The 17,327-nt window shown below is 44.2% G+C and overlaps 1 protein-coding gene across 12 annotated transcripts in view; it reads left to right on the forward strand.

Annotated features, from left to right (window-relative positions):
• LOC146808718 (uncharacterized) overlaps positions 1-17,327 on the forward strand; it is a 375,662-nt gene that overhangs the window by 330,608 nt on the left and 27,727 nt on the right. For all 12 annotated transcript variants that reach the window (XR_014966230.1, XR_014966233.1, XR_014966231.1 and 9 more), the window contains one exon: positions 4,381-4,413. Coding sequence is in view for 8 of the 12 variants with exons in the window: in XM_085615528.1 (XP_085471654.1) it covers positions 4,381-4,413 (33 nt within the window). In the remaining 4 variants the exon portion in view is untranslated. The remainder of the gene's footprint in view (positions 1-4,380; positions 4,414-17,327) is intronic.

A 17,327-nucleotide genomic window follows, 5' to 3' on the forward strand; every position in this document is an offset into this window, starting at 1 on the left:
CCACCGACCTCAGAAACTACAGACCCATCTCCCTGCTTCCGTTCCCAGCGAAAGTCATCAAGAAAGCCATCAACAACCAACTCCCCATATTCATCGAAGAGCACAACATCCTCGACTCCTCCCAATCCGGCTTCAGAAAAAAACAGTACGGAAACCGCTCTCCTCGCTGCAACAGACGACATCTGCACCCTACTGGACAAAGGAGAAACAGCAGCCCTCATCCTCCTCGACCTCTCAGCGGCGTTTGACACAGTCTCTCACCGCACCCTAATATGCAGACTCCACGACGCAGGGATCCAAGACAAGGCCCTCAACTGGATCTGCTCCTTCCTCTCCGGCAGAACGCAGCTGGTCAGACTCCCCCCTTTCCTCTCTGACCCTACACCTACCACCTGCGGATTTCCTTAGGGGTCTTCCCTCAGCCCTCCACTCTTCAATGTCTACATGGTTCCGCTCGCCCCCATCGTCAGAACCTATGGACTCAACATTGTTTTATACGCAGACGACACTAGACTCATTCTCTTCCTATCCAACAAACCCAATACCGCCAGGCACAATTTTTGAGAAGGCATGGAAACCGTTGCCAAATGGTTGAAAAACAGCTGCCTACAACTAAATACCAACAAAACAGAAGTACTCATCATGGGCCCAAACCCCAACGCATGGAACGACACATGCTGGCCCCCCGCCCTCGGAAAGCTCGCACATCCCTACGGACCACGCAAGCAACCTGGGAATCATCCTGGACTCTGAGCTCAAAATGGACTGCCAGATCAACTCCGTCTGGTCCTCCTGCTTCCACACCCTCCGTCTCCTACATAAGACCTTCATATTGATCCCCCTCGAACACAGAAAGACTATCACTCATGCCCTGGTCACCAGCAGACTCGACTACGGCAACGCACTCTATGCAAGAATAAACAAAAACCTCGCCTGCAAGCTACAGAACATCCAGAACACCGCCGCAAGACTGGTTCATGACCTGCCAAGACACTGCCACATCTCCCAGCACCTGCGCACACTCCACTGGCTCCCCATCGAAGCTAGACTCACCTTCAAGATGCTCACCCATGCCCACAAGGCCCTCCACGACACCGGACTAGCATACCTGAACAGTCAAATTCCATGCACCCCAGAGGACTCTACGATCTGCCCAGCTCTCCTATGCTGTGGTCCCCACACCAGAAAGACAAGATCTGGAGGCTGCTCCTTCTCCTTCCTTGTGGCCCGAGCCTGGAACGTCCTGCCGCTCCACCTCAGACAGACAACATTGCTCCCCATCTTCGCAAGAAACCTCAAAACCTGGCTCTTCGACAGACCCCCCCTTGATGGACTGGAGCCTGCTATCCCCACCCCCCCCCCAGCCCCTTGAGACCCTTGCGGGTGAGTAGTCACGCTTAACAAATGCTTGATTGATTGATTGATTGAACAATTCAATTCTAAGGAAAATGTTGTCAGTGAGACTGATGGTACTACCGATAAAAGACATCAACAGCCGATGGAAAACACTAGAGGCTGTCACCACTTGCAGATTGTGTCACCAGTACGAGGAATCCATGACCCACATGATCTGCATATGCCACCGGTTGAACTATGCATGTCGCATTTGACTAAAACCCCTGTTTTTAAAATATGGGATACGGTCCTGTACAGATGCCGTGAAATTTCTGTTTAAGCTGGAGATTCCAATAGAATTGGCTAGACAAGCGAAATTTGCACACAAGGTGAAAGAACTATTACAAAACAACTCAGTCAAAGACTAGAGATAAATTGTAGTTTTAATTCACCTTTTTATTGCTGTAATTATGAGAATGGCCTAAAGATATGATCATGTTTTAGATAAACAGTCTGTTAAATGAAATGTTCACGTTTATTTCAGATTGAATTCAACCAGTCTTTTCTTTGTAACAATTTTAATTAATTGAAACAATAAACAAACTACCACTGTATGAGCCACCCAGGCTCTTCCATGAGCCCCAACTGAGGGCGCGGCCCAGGTGATATATACAAGGAGACTAACCGCTCGTGGTTCACTCCTGAACAGAGATCTGAGTCTCTGTGTGCCCTTTGATGCTGTGGCCCAAGGGAGCCTTATACGTTGTGTCCCTGAGTGTCAGCCTGCCCCTGTCCCAGGACCCTGGCGACGAGGGAGGCACACTCTGGCAGATGGAGTCGCCACATCCTGCCACAGTGTGCAAATCCACCCCTCCTCCCATCTCTACCGCAGTGCTCACGGCCAGAGCGCTGCAACCGATCACGTTGGGTCTGCGGGAGGTGCAGGCATCGAGGGAGTGCGGCCATCGAGGGCATCGAGGGAGGTGTGGGCATCGAGGGAGGTATGGGCATCGAGGGAGGTGCAGGCATCAAGGGCATAGAGGGAGGTGCGGGCAACTAGGACATTAAGGGAGGTGCGGGCCATGAGTGTATAGAGGGAGGTGCGGGCAACACGGGCATAGAGGAAGGTGCAGGCAACGAGGGCATAGAGGGAGGTGCTGGAAATGAGGGTACAGAGGGAGGTGCGGGCAATGAGGGCATAGAGGGAGGTGCGGGCAATGAGAGCATAGAGGCAGGTGCGTGCAATGAGGGTATAGAGGGAGGTGCGGGCAACGAGGGCATAGAGGGAGGTGCAGGCATCATGGGAGGTGTGGGCATCATGGGCATAGAGGGAGGTGCGGGCAACTAGGACATAAAGGGAGGTGCGGGCCATGAGGGTATAGAGGGAGGTGCGGGCAACACGGGCATAGAGGAAGGTGCAGGCAACGAGGGCATAGAGGGAGGTGCTGGAAATGAGGGTATAGAGGGAGGTGCGGGCATCGAGGGGATAGAGGGAGGTGCGAGCAATGAGGGTACAGAGGGAGGTGCGGGCAATGAGGGCATAGAGGGAGGTGCGGGCAATGAGAGCATAGAGGCAGGTGCGTGCAATGAGGGTATAGAGGGAGGTGCGGGCAACGAGGGCATAGAGGGAGGTGCAGGCATCATGGGAGGTGTGGGCATCAAGGGCATAGAGGGAGGTGCGGGCAACTAGGACATAAAGGGAGGTGCGGGCCATGAGGGTATAGAGGGAGGTGCGGGCAACACGGGCATAGAGGAAGGTGCAGGCAACGAGGGCATAGAGGGAGGTGCTGGAAATGAGGGTATAGAGGGAGGTGCGGGCATCGAGGGGATAGAGGGAGGTGCGAGCAATGAGGGTACAGAGGGAGGTGCGGGCAATGAGGGCATAGAGGCAGGTGCGTGCAATGAGGGTATAGAGGGAGGTGCGGGCAACGAGGGCGTAGAGGGAGGTGCAGGCATCATGGGAGGTGTGGGCATCAAGGGCATAGAGAGAGGTGCGGGCATCGAGGGAGGTGTGGGCAATGAAGGCATTGAGCGAGGTGCGGGCAATGAGGGTATAGAGGGAGGTGCGGGCAATGGGGGCATATAGGGAGGTGTGGGCAACCAGCGCATAGAGGGAGGTGCGGGAATCAAGGGCATTGAAAGAGGTGAGGGCATTGGGCGAGCTGCCTGCCGGTGTGGTGCGAGTTGGGGAATTAGGAGACCCCGCGCACTGTCTCGCTCCCAGCAGGAGAGGACCACACCTGGGCGGTGTGAACTGCATTGCCTGGTGGAGGCCACTCCTCACTGCGCCACAGCACACATAGTTGTGACTGAGTGCTAGTAGGAGTTGCAGAGACACCAGCCAGGTGGCGCCAGGGCTGCAGAGGCCTCACTACTAGAAAGACTTCAAAGAAGTTGGGTGGACACCTGCCACCGACTGGTGGACTGATCCTGGTGGATGATGCACAGTCCTCTGCCAGGCCAATGGAGAATACTCAGTCCACGAGAAGACAACTCTGACCCTAATGTCTCTCAAGATATAACCCAGACAGTGATGTGCAATCTAATGAGGACATCTTAAGGATGGAGCCAGCACTGTCACAGTCTCACAGGTAGGATGGATGAGTAGACAAGTAACAATGCACTTCTTTCTTTGCTCGCAAGTAGGTTAAGAAAGGTAGCACATTAATGTCATACACATTCATGCAGCAATAGCTTAGGTAGATGTCTCCACATATCCCCTGGGTCACAGACATGAGAAGTAAAAATAAAACACAAAAGAAATGCCCCATCAGTCACTTTGTGTGTCATGTATTCCTTTTCTGGAGTTTGATGTCATTTGTGGCACACACTGCACCCTAGAGCGCAGTGCCTCTCCACTGTTGTGTGCTTCTGAATTGTATGTGGTGATGGGGATCTCACCGGAAATCCGATGGCAGGAGTCACATCACCTCTAACGCATCAGCAATTCTGTACCTAATTAATGCCACTCTGTCTAGTCCTATGCCAACCACTGGGTCATGTGATTTTATCTTGCACTAAAAGTTCTGCTTTTCTCTCCCACAGAATCAAGCCATGGGTGCCGACTCTGCGTACATGGTAAGTGTCCAATGAGGTACAGTCTTCCCTATTTCATATATCACTTCCAGATCAGGAGATCCTTTCCATGGACATACCACTGTGTGTATTATATCATTGAGAAAGGAGCAAGTGCTCCAATGTAGAAAGAGAGGAGACCCATCCAACTGTGGGTCTCACTGATTGAGACAGATAGGAGCAGACAAGGAAAACTGCTTGTGCACCCAACTATGAAGATTACTAAGGATGAGAGGGCACACGTAAGGGTTTGCCGGTGCACCATAGCCGCTTAGAAAGAGAAATTCATAGTTAAAGTTAAAAGATTGGAAGAAGGCAATGAGTACAAAGAGAGTACTCCCCTAAGCCAAAGGAAGTTCTTCACCCCGTTAACACCACATCTGATTCTAAAGTACCGGATAGAGGTATTTAGAGTACCTAAAATGAGAATAGCATTTATAGCATCCCTGGTAATGGACAGAAGGTGTAGGACTGCAGACATACGTATGGGATGTATGTCATTTACTTATGCAGGTTTACCTGTAGAAAAAGGTCAGTTCTAGACACCCAAAAAGCTCTGGCAAAGTTCAATGTTCAGGCTTAGTCAATTTGTTAACCTGAACCAGGAAATCTATCAGTCTGTAACCCACAAACCTTCAGAGAGGGATCCTTAAAGTCCTTAAATGAATTGCAATTACAACTCTCCCAAATATGGTGGCTTAGAAAACCTATACATTGCATCAGGGATGGATTAGCAATGGTCCCCAGTTCTCTCCCATATTGAAAAACACTGAAGAGTAGTGTTAGGCTTATATGACACCTTAATCTCAGAAGTCGCTTCCAAGAAGGTGGAACATGGACTGAGCACCCTATCGACAGACTCTTTAAACCTGAATAAGGCCTGTATATGGTTGAGGGCTAAATAGTTCTCAAGATTCTACTATCTCATCATTTGAGTAATATTTCAACTTCTGCAAAAGGACTTATATACTCTGAGTTCCCTGTCAATAGATTGTTTTCCAAACAGAATTCTCCCAATGAATAGTAAATGTATACAATATTTGCTCTTTCCTTGCATTGTGCTTCATCACCTACCGCAATATTTATCCTGCTGTTCGTGTGGTTGCACATGGTACTTTCCTTACTTCTCCAAGCATTTCCTCCAGAAGCACTGGTAGTTGTACCAGCTTATCAATTACCTCCCTGCATATACACATTGTGAATTCATTGTCCTGCCTTGATTGAATCAGATTTTTTAGATTCTCCAGCTTCCCATCTGTACCTGACCCTGAAGACAGCCAGGTCCACTTGTATATCCATTTTGTTAGTGGGATCATTCACTGCTTCCACCGTCCCATGCATTATATTCAGTGCTGCCACCCAGGAGCCATTGATGTCGGTTGTGGCCCCTCTTGGACTGTTTTCCCTCCAGGAGCTCCCTGGACTTAGGTCTACCGCATATGAGGCAGCCAAGTGCTCTGCCCCCCTTATGTCAGGAAAGCTGGGTGTTACCTCACTTCTGAGGTGGTGCTTGTGCGGGTGCACCGCCTCCCTTCCTATGTGCAAGTTCACCTGCTTTAACGATTGGATAGGCAATAAAAATGTAATTGAAATTGCATGGAAGGCCTCTGTTATCCAGTTTCCCAGATGCATCTATGGCATCCGGGAGGTGATGTTTTAGGGGATTTAGTTTTTCTCCAGCGTGCGCTGCTCCCTACAACGACCCTTATGCTGGAGTTGTTAATATTATTGGACTCCCCACCAATACTTGCAGTTCTGCTGCTGTTAAATTGACCCTTCTGGATAGAAATTGCTGGTGTTAGCACTGGGGGAAATTGAAGCAGAAACGGCCCTTGGCCCATGTCTGTAGGGCTATCCATTGTGGATCCTAAACCCTAAACTAGCGATCTGGGCATTCCTTGCCCTTCCACTGGCCCTTCTACTTCTTCCCTTTTGGCCAAGGCAGAAACAAACCAGACATCATATGCTTGTGACCTCTGTCTGTATCTATGCCTGTATCCCTTGTTTCTCTACTCTCCTTGCTCATCTCATTCACTTCACAGGCACCATTGGTGGTTGTCGTGGCTGTCAAGGCGGGCATGCCTAACGTGACTGCCACAGGGCAAACCTCGGCCGTGGCATCAGTCTCTGCATTAGTTCCTGATTATATCCTCCTCTTAATGCCGTTCAGTCATGGGGACTCCAATGGGGAATCCGGTAGGGCTATCACCCACTTTTTTTATCTCTGGTTGAACAGAGTCGAATGGGTGCTTGTCCTGATTTTTCCTGACCGCATGACCACTGGTCAGTGTCTCCTCTGCATTCCCCGTTATGCCCCTAAATGCCCTTATATTCTGCTGGCTGGGAGGGGGGGTTTCTGTTTCTCCAGATGCCACTAAAAAGCTGTAAAGCCAACGCTTCTTCTTCTAACCTAAGGGAAGGGAGGCGGGGGCATTTTCCCACAGGGACAAAGTGCACCTGACCATCGGTCAGGCCTCTTCCATGACTCAGGGGAGCCCCATTGGGCTGTGCCACTAACCACAGCTCTGCCCATGCCATTTCCCACATGCTCACCCCCTTGGCTTTGATAGAGCGGAGGGTTACCAGCTAAAGATTTACACAATTCACATACTCACCTGGGCCCATAACCATTCATACATAAGCTAGTAAGTTCCGCTCGGATCAATTTAGTGTGTTTTTACCTGCGAGATGAAGTTTCCTCTGATTAATGGACCTAGTTGTTAGCAGTATAGGTGTAATATCATCAAAGTAAATACTTTAAATGACCACTGACTCAAGAGAGTTTTAAATGTTTATATAGTAAATTTCATGTGAACCAATGAATACAAAGTGCAGCTCTAACACCATTTTCTTTAAGGAAGGAAAATCATATTACGTCAGAAATTTCAGACTAGGTTACAATAATGACAGTACCTGAAAAGGGAGAAAACAGAAAGAGCAGTACAATGACATACTACACAGAATTATAGTTGCCTAGAATGGTGTGGAAACCAACCCCTTGGCCTAGGAGCTGGAAAGGATCCCCTGGGAGAGGTCAGGAGACCAAAGGATTCAGGACAGGATAGGTGACCTCTTCTAGATCCGATGCCTGCGTAGCACCCCTCTCTGATACTCTCTTCCTACTCGATTCTTCCGTGATCTTCTTCTAGCACTTTACCTAATTCCCTCCTCGGTTCTTCCGCGATGTTCTTCTAATTTAGCTCAAGTTCTGAAGTTTGTTTCTGCTTAGGATCTGCTCAATACTCAGACAGCATCTCGGTTTCTCAGCATCTCTGCATCACAAGCTCTCTCTAACTAACTAAAACAACCTCAATTATACTCTTCTAATGGTAAACACCACCCCTAATGTTTCAAATTAATGAAACGCCTAATTCCGATTGGACAAGCAAGGGGAGATGATCATCACACCATGCTACGTTTTAATATTTTCTAAAGCTTATTGTTCAATGTTCCCCCCACTTAATTTACTTTCCCAAGCTTTATTTCCCACCCGTATTCACATCGTAATCAATATATTGTATGCAATTTGGTTCCTGTTCATAGGACATCATGCTTGTTCCTAGGACATGTTGCGGTTTTCTTTTGGCTGGCATTGAAGGCTTTGCATCACAGTTCCTAGCTTGCCGTTACTGGGCATGTGAACTAATCACATGGTACACAAGCTTCAGTCCCTTTCGAAGGCCCAAATACGAACTAATAGAGAGGTCAAAGAAAAGAATATTTAAAATAAAAAATAAAGGATTTCACTGTATACCACCTATCTCTACTCTACCCCATATACTCATAATAATCTTTCGCATTAGCATTTTAGTAAACTTGTATGGTTTAGTTTCAGCAAAGCATGCATATGTGGGCTTCAAGCGGCCATTTTAAGAGCAACTGCGCAGCTGCAAAGATTTCCCTCATACTACATAGATGCAGTAGATGCATTCGCAATGCAGAGTCCCGCGTTAGTAAAAACACGTAGGCAAGCATCCCCTACATTCCAATGTACGAATTTATAGTGCAAATTAGTTTTTACAAACAGAATTATTACGGAGTTATGAGTTATTTGAGGGAATTGCTTCCAAGCAAGTCTCCGTTTATACGAGTCCTTGCTCCATCTATCCCCTCTTTGATGGCATTTAATGCCATCACTAATTTCCCACCACCAAATCAGATGCCAACCATAGCACATCTCAATTGCTTCTTCAAGGGGTGTTAGGCAAGGGTGTGTCCTTGCGCCCACGCTGTTTCTATTGTTTATCAATAGAGTGGTCCAATACTTTTTTTCTACTCCCACGGACGCACCTATGTTGGGTGGAATTAAACTTCCACTCCTCATGTTTGCCGATGACACCCTACTCCTTTCTCAGACACTCTCAGGGTTACAGTCGGCGTTGAATGTTTTTTCTAATTTCTGTAATGATTTTGATTTGTCTGTGAATGTATCTAAAACCAAATATATGGTGTTTAACAAAGGGAAATGTGTGAAGGGCCAAGTTTTCATGAACAATGACTTGCTTGAAAGAACTAATGTCATGACCTATTTGGGGGTAGTATTTGAAAATAAGCTGGACTGGAGGCCGCAAATTGACGTCCTTACTCTTAAATTTTCCCAGCTTTCTGGATGTCTTGTTAAAGAACAGAAGCAATCCCAGTCGAAAATAATTGGCCCCCCAATTAAAATCTTTAATGTTAGGATAAACTCGGCGATCCTATATGGAGCCGAACTTTGGGGCTTTGCCAATCTCTCTCCCCTGGTCAAAGCACAACATAAATTCTTTAGAATGCTTACGGGCCTTCCCAGTTCTACCCCGTTGAAACCATTGCTGCTGGATCTTGGCTCCCATTCATTTGATGACATCGCTAGGTTTAAGCCATTGGCCTTTTGGAGGCGACTTTGGACTGTTCCCGAATTAGGTCCTTATGCTAAAGCCTTTCTTGATGTCCGTTCCATCGTGGGAGCAGGTAACATTCCCTGGTTCAGACAGGTCAGACAACTTTTGGATTCCATGGGTTTGGGTACTTTGTGGACAGACCCGGCCAACAACTCTTTTCCCTCTAAAAAAGATTTTAAAGAACTTTATTGGTCAATGGTACTGCAAAAACAATTATCTTCTGTTGCAGCCGACTCTTTGACCGGCAGGTTTCTTGATCAAAAGAAAACCCCAATCCTTGAAGCCTACTGGGACACTATCACTAGGCCCAGAGACAGAAAACTATATCACCAGTTTAGAGTTGGTACATTACCAACAAACTTATTTACTAAAAAATGGAAGGGTGCATCCTCTGACTCTTGCAACTGGTGTACCGATTGTGTTGATTCTGTGGGTCATGTTTTTTTTTGTTTGCCCTGTATATGCCGCCCCTCGGGCTATATGGCTCAAACCCCTTTGTCGTACATTAGGAACAAGACAAGGGCTAGTAGCACTTGATATCCTGCGCTTTGATACAAGTGAATATGTTGTAGTCGCAGTTGCCAAGTTTTTAGCTTGGGCTTGGCTCATTAGATTGAGGAGGCATTAAAATTATGGAACTTTGGCTCCCTGTGATTTTACTATATCGTAACATGTTGTAATAGTTTTAATATATATTTTGTTTGTATTTTTTTTTAATTCTGTAAAATGTCTTTTATGATGAATTATCGATAATAAAGACTTATGAAATGAAATAAATGCTTCTTCAATCTTTTCAATTCGTTCTTTTCTTTCTTTTTCGTTATTTATCTGTAAATTCTTCATCTTTTTGTATAGATCTCCTTTAATTTCCTCTAACTGTATCTCATTGTACTTTCTCTTCTTTCCTTTTTCATTTACTGTATATCTCTTTCTTTTCTTGCAACATTTGAACCATGTCATTATTGCTAGTTTTATTCCTAATACTGGTAATATTATTTAACCTATAATACTATTACCTAAGTTAGAAAACCAGCCGCCTATGGTTGTAATACTATTTGTTAACTTCTTCCATACACTGTCAACTTCCAGTGGTTTCAAACCTTCTTCCAATTTTGTAATATTTTTAATATATCCTCCAATTCTGACACTTTTGTCAGGTATATACGTGCAACAATGTTGCGCTTTCAGCATTTTACAGACTCCGCCCTCTTTTGCCAATAATATATCAAGAGCAAGTCCATTTTGCAAAACCATAGATCTAATCCCAACCATTTCTGTTTTAATCATCAAAAACCCTCCAGCAGTATCAGTCGATAGACGGTCAACCACTGTAGATAATTGACAAATCCTGCGTGAGTTTAGATTTGCTCCCACTGAAGGTATCAATGCACTGAATATATCACCTACTATTTCTGAAAAACTATCTCTCTTCATAATTGTTAGTTCTTTTGCGTTTTCATTGCTTCCAGTGATTCTTTTCACATGGTACACCTTTGTGAATACTATTCCAAAATAGCAACTCCCGTAATAATGATCAGGCAGCCTAAAGTATGCTTTGTCGCCACATACATAATAAATTCCAAGAAATACTGGATCTGTTTCACCTTTTAGTCCCCATCCCCCAATTACTAGAAAATTATCTATGGAGGCAGATCTTCCCTTTCTTTTCAAAGTCCAGGGACATAGCAGCATGAGTCTTGCCAGTTGTGTACATATTTTGTTTCTCAGCCCATTGAGGTATCTGAGGTTTCGGTTCAGAAGCTTTTCTTTGGAAGTCCTGTCTCCTTTGCACATCTAAATTCAAAAATATGTTTTCTTCTTCGCGTAATTTACATGGTAAATTGTGCTAGTGTGCTTCAGCTATATCTTTTGTTTTCATAGTTAGAAAATATTCTCCCAGAAACTGTGCATCCTTAGTACTAAGAACTGGGTTCATGTTCTTTCGCATAGGAACCTAAGAAAAAATCTCATCTACATTAGAATAATAATACTGTAACTTTCCTGTTCTATGAAACAAACTTACTAAAATGCTACAAGAAATGCCATAGGTTAAGGGAATATGGTGATATGTTACACCTTCTGCTACTGATTCTGGTAATTTCATACATACATAACAATCACTCACTTCCATAGTGTACATCTGACTCATCTGATGCTTCTAAATCTACTCTATCTCTTTTAGTCTTTACCTCATGTGGTGCTTCTACTGCTACTCTTTTTCCTTTAATGTTATCTACCCTTTCATGCATACTTGTGTTATTCTTTTCTTTTGTAACCATCAAATAAGGAATGGCTACTGTCAGTGCTAACCGAATTATGAGCACTAAAAATATACTACATATACATATTTTACAACATTTTTGTTCACAATTTCGTATTGGTTTTCTAGCAGCCCTATAATCAGCCATCTTGGCTATGAAGATATCTCTTCCTTAATTGAGATATATATATATTTTTTAAATATAAATTTCTTGGGAACATTTTCAAGTTGGTCTCATTTTTCAGCAATCTGTTCTGCATTTATTTCTTCATCGCTTTCTTCATTTAAATTTAAATTCTCAAAATCTTCAAGAATTACATAGGTCCATTCAGGACCTTTGAACTTATTGTTCAATACTTTTAATCTTTGACTTTGTCGTCTGGGCCTTTCAGCAGATGTCCCAGACTGACTAGAAATTTTGTTTACTTGGTCAGGTTCTTCATTAACTGTTTTGAAATGATCATTTAACCTTTTCACAACACTTGGCCACTTATCACCTCTTCTGACCCTTTTTGCATGTACTCGACTGTCTCTTTCTTCGAGTGTTCTTTTATTTTCATTAAGTTGTAGCACAATTTGATCGTTTTCGTTGTCAGAAACACTTTCTGTCGGACCCTGTCCAGTGCTTGTTTTTGCAATGTCTTTTTCTGCCTGGATGCGTTCTTCTTCCCTGACTTGACCCTGTTCAGGTTTTATTTTGTTTTTCTCTTCTTCTTTGAACTTGTTCTTCTTTCCCTGTCTGGTCCTGCTCAGGTCTTATTGCACTTTGGCTTTCTGCAGCCCGAACGTGTTCTTCTAGACCTATCTGTCCCTCCTCAGACTTGTGAATGATTAAATCCACCTCCGTCTGAGTAGATTGTTCTTTCCTTATCTGGTCCTGCTCAGGTTCTCCAATAATTGTATTTGCACCTTCCTGAGCTTGTTCTTCTATACCTATCTGATCATCACTATTCTCATGTCTTTTTAACCTGGTTTGGCTTCTTGTTCTCACAATTCTTTCTTAAATCTTTATTTCGATTCAACGAATCATAAAAGAAATCATACAAATGCATTTAAATCACACAAATTATCTTCAGGAAAGAAATCTTTCATTAATAAAAAATACACTATAAACTAGGGAGGATACAATTGCGAATAGGGAAATTGCAGCATAATCCTAGCCACAGATAAGCAATTTACATTTCATTTCGGCAGATGAATTCTTCTAATATACCATACTGCTGCTAGGTACTTGCTAATAGCAAAAACAGTAGAAGAAGATAAATCACTTTTCAGCAGCCTATAGGCATCTAAATGTCGTCTAAAGCCCCAGTTCCTACAAATAGGAGCGATCCACTTCTTCCTAGATTTAGTATACATAGGACAAAAAAACATTAAATGAATATCGTCCTCCAGCTCACTAGAGCATGCAGGACAATTTTTTAAGGTAGGCGGGTGCCACTTACTGGTGAGTGCTCTAACTGGAAGTGCGTTATATCGCCATTGTAAAAATAGTTTTCTCAGGGCGACAGGATTTATATCATTCAGGACGGTTTCCAATCTATAGTGGTCCTCACAATTACTTTAGGTATGTCAACCACTGGTATCCAGTCATCCTGACTTGTGCTCGGTTGTTCTCGATCAGCTACTTCAGGATCTAATATTCTAGATCCTTCAGCTGCACAACCTTCTGCAGCCTCAAATGCTTGAGTCAGTTGGAGACCTTCTGTGTTAGGTGCTGGTACTCTCTTAGTATGGCTTGCATGAATCCAATTAGACAAGCCTGCACATTTCACTGCTGTAGTTGTAATCAATATAACCTGATGTGGTTTTCCCCATCTGGGTGCTAGGCATGCCTCTCGAGTGTGTTCCTTCACCACCACCCAATCACCAGGACTCAGATCATGTGCTAGATTCGGCTGCCTGGCAACTGCGTCTTCTCCAACCTGGTGAGAGATAGAATGCACTAGGTAAGCCAGTTCTTTGCAATATTCCAATACCAAGTTATCAGATATATTCTACAGTTTGTGTCCTGGTATACATGCCTGCCTCGTTGCTCTTCCCATGAGTATTTCATGGGGACTCAACCCTGTATTCCTATCAGGAATGCTTCTGAGCCCCATCAGAACAAGAGGTAAAGCGTCAGACCAGTCCAGTGGGGTAGGTGCACATACCTTTCCCAGTCTCGCTTTTATAGTGCCATTCAGTTGTTCTACCACTCCAGAAGCCTCTGGGCGGTATGCACAGTGCAGTTTTTGTTCAATTTTAAATGCTTCACAGATTAGTCGAATTACTTCATTATTAAAATGAGACCCTCTGTCTGATTCCAAGATTACTGGAAAACCAAACCGTGGAATCAGTTCTCTCAACAATAGTTTGGCAACTGTTACACTGTCATTTCTTCTAGTAGGGTATGTCTACACCCACCGTGAGAATAAACAAACTATGACAAGTATGTACTTCACACCTCTGCAAGGTGGTAATTGGATGAAATCTAATTGTAACCTTATAAATGGACCTTTGGCTTTTCCAATTTTTCCTGTACTGACCACTATTTTTGACCTGTATTCATTTGTTGACAAATTAAGCATCTCTGGCATAGACTCTCTGCTACACTCCTAAGCCTTAGGTTATACCAATCCTGTTTAAAGAATCTGATCATAGCATCCCTGCCTATGTCGGTGTCTCCGTGATACATCATATCAAATTGTGAAAGCATACAGTTTGGCATTACTGGCCTGCCATCCTAGGTAAACCCACACATCGTCTTGTGACCTTTTTTCACATCCTTCTTTCACCCATTCTTCTTCTTATTATTATTTGAAGGTTTTATATAGCGCGAACAAGACCCTTGCGAGTATCAGAGCGCTTTAAAAGTCATATGTAGAAAACAAGGCATAGCACACAAAGATATAGGTGATACAGCTATACAAAGCTCATAAACGAAAAAATAAGCTAGCGCTAAAGCAAAAGGACACTAGGGAGCATAAAAACAGAACTGGTAATAAAATACAGTAAAAAGTCAGAGAATTCACCTGAATTTAGCCATGAGGATCGCTTTCACTTCTTTTTTGAAGGAAGCAGTGGAAGGGTTCATTCTTGTTCCAATGGGCAAAGGGTTCCAGATCCTAGGAGCCATACCAGAGAAGGATCGGTTATAGGTTTGTTTCTTGGCAAATCGTTATGGTTTTAGAAGAAGAGTCTTGGCACTCCTGGAGGCTCTGATGCCCGCAGAGAGCACCAGTTTCTGAGCTAGGTACTGCGGGGAGTTGTGGTGTAGGGCCTTGTGCGTCATGCAGGCGATTTTCAGATGAATTCTAGCTTCAAACGGTTGCCAATTGAGGGCTCTCAGGTCTGGGGATGTGTGAGAGTTTCTCTTTGAACCCGTGATGAGTCTCGCAGCTGAGTTGATAGTGGGTCTTAGCGGGGCTGTCGATGAACTTGGGAGGCCGCATAAGGTTACCACCCCATATTTCACTCTAGGGATTACTAGGGCTTGAACTGCTTGTTTGAAATCGTAGGCTGGCAGAAAGGGTTTCAGTTTCTGCAGGGTCTTCATGTGGAAGTTAGCTCCTTTTGTGGAAGCGCTGATATACTTCTGCATCTTTAGGTTACTGTCCAGAGTTACACCTAGCGATTTCGCTGAGTCGACGTTGAGAGGTTTGTCCTTTGAGAGCTGTTAAGTGCTTCAGCTAATCCAGGATAGTGGGTGTTTTGTTAGGGGCTGCGATTAAGAGGAATTCCGTTTTGAGGGAGTTTAGTTTCAAATGGTTTTCGGCCAGCCATGTTTGGGTTTTTTGTAGTGTGGTGTTGAGCGATTTGATATCATCAAGTGAGTGGATCATGTACATTTGTGTGTCGTCTGCATACATATGGAAGTGAATCTTGGCGAGGCTGAGAATACCAGTAAGAGGTTCCATAAAAAGTTTGAAAAGGGTGGATGAGAGGGAGGAACCTTGCGGAACTCCTAACATGACTGACATGTGGTTGAACAGGGATTGGTTGAGCTTGAATCTTTGGGATCTATTTTGGAGGAAAGAGGCGAACCAGTTAAATACAGATCCAGACATTCCTATTCTGTGTTTCAGGTCTAGCAGGTTGCTGTGTTTGACGGTGTCAAATGCTGATGACAGGTCGAGTAGGATTAGTAAACAGGCTTCGTTTTGGTCCAGGATTTTTAGAGCGTTGTCTATTACATGTGTCATGGCTGATTCGGTACTGTGACCTGCTCGGAAGCCTGATTGAAATTGGTTAAGCAGGTTGAATTGATCAATGTGACTGTTCAGCTGCATGTTAATGCATTTTTCCAGGAGTTTGGCTAGCATAGGTAAGTTAGAAATCGGACGATAGTCATTTAGATCCGAAGGGTCAGCTCTTGTTTTCTTTAGGATAGGCGAAACCTGACCTGTTTTCAGGATTTCTGGAATGAATCCTTGAAGGAGGGAAGTATTTATGATCTTGGTCCAGAGAGGTAGTAACAGAGGAATTAATTCTTTTAAGTAATTAGCCGGGAGCGGGTCTGTGAAATGGTTGGAGGGTTTCAGAGCGGTTAGCGTCTTTAACATGGTATCTTCACTGTAAGTGTTGAAGTGGGACCAAGTTGCGTTGTTTTTGAGTTTGAATTTTGGGAGGTCATTAGCTTGGGCACCAGCCGGAGGCAGTGATGAATTCTTTTTCATCTCTGAGAGGGATAAGAGGTCCTTGAGTAGATCTGATTTTGGGGATTCTGTTTTAGAATTTCAATTATACCTCCTCTTGTAGTTGTTTTACTTCCTCCCATTTTTCTAATCCTGAATGTAGCATAAGTTGGCAGCTGATTCCACTTGTTTCACTTTTCTCTTTCACTGTCATTTTATATTTGACACAGTGTTTGGCAACCTGGTCAGCATACCTGTTACCAGCTGTCATATAGTCATTTCCTGACTGATGTGCGGCACACTTGAGCACTGCCACTTCCTTTGGCAATTGTATTGCTTCAAGCAGTTCTTTTATGAATTTACCATTTTTGATTAGGGATCCTGAAGAAGTCATGAAATCCCTCTGCATCCAGATATGGCCAAAATCATGTACAACCCCGTAACCATACTGGCTATCAGTAAAAATGGTTACTTTCCAATTTTTGCCAATTTTACATGCTTTAATCAAAGCCACCAATACGGCTACTTGTGCAGATTTGACTCCTGGTAAATAGGATACTTCGACTATTCCAGCCAATGTACACACAGCATAATCAGCACGCATTCCTCCCTCCTCATGGCGCATACACGAGCCATCTACAAATAGCTCATGTTCTGCATTCTTCAATGTTTCTTCCTGTATGTCTGGACGGGGTTTGGTGCAAAGTTCAGTCCCATCCAAACTGTCGTGCTCGACCTCATCTCTGACTTCTTCTTTATATAGATCTGGCAACAAGGTAGCTGGGTTTAAAACGGTACCCCTGACTATTGTCACGTTTTCCGCACCTAATATGATTCTTTCATACTTATTCATCCGACTAGGAGTAAGAAACTGAGTTTGAGTTCTTGTCAGCAGAATCTCAACTGAATGTGGAATATGTACCTTTACCGGATGTCCCATCACAATTGACTCACTTTGATCTACACTTGTACAGGTTGCAGCTACTGCTTTTAAACAACCAGGTAAAGCGGAGGCTACAGGGTCCAAAGTAGCAGAAAGATATGCCACAAGACGTCGCATCAAGTCATGTCTTAAAACTGAAAGTGCACAACTATTCCTTTCACAACAAAATAGTGCAAATCCTTTCGAGTAATCTTACAAATGCTTCCATACTTCCATAC

Source organism: Triturus cristatus, chromosome 7 (genome assembly GCF_964204655.1).
Source record: "Triturus cristatus chromosome 7, aTriCri1.1, whole genome shotgun sequence".
Lineage (NCBI taxonomy): Eukaryota > Metazoa > Chordata > Amphibia > Caudata > Salamandridae > Triturus > Triturus cristatus.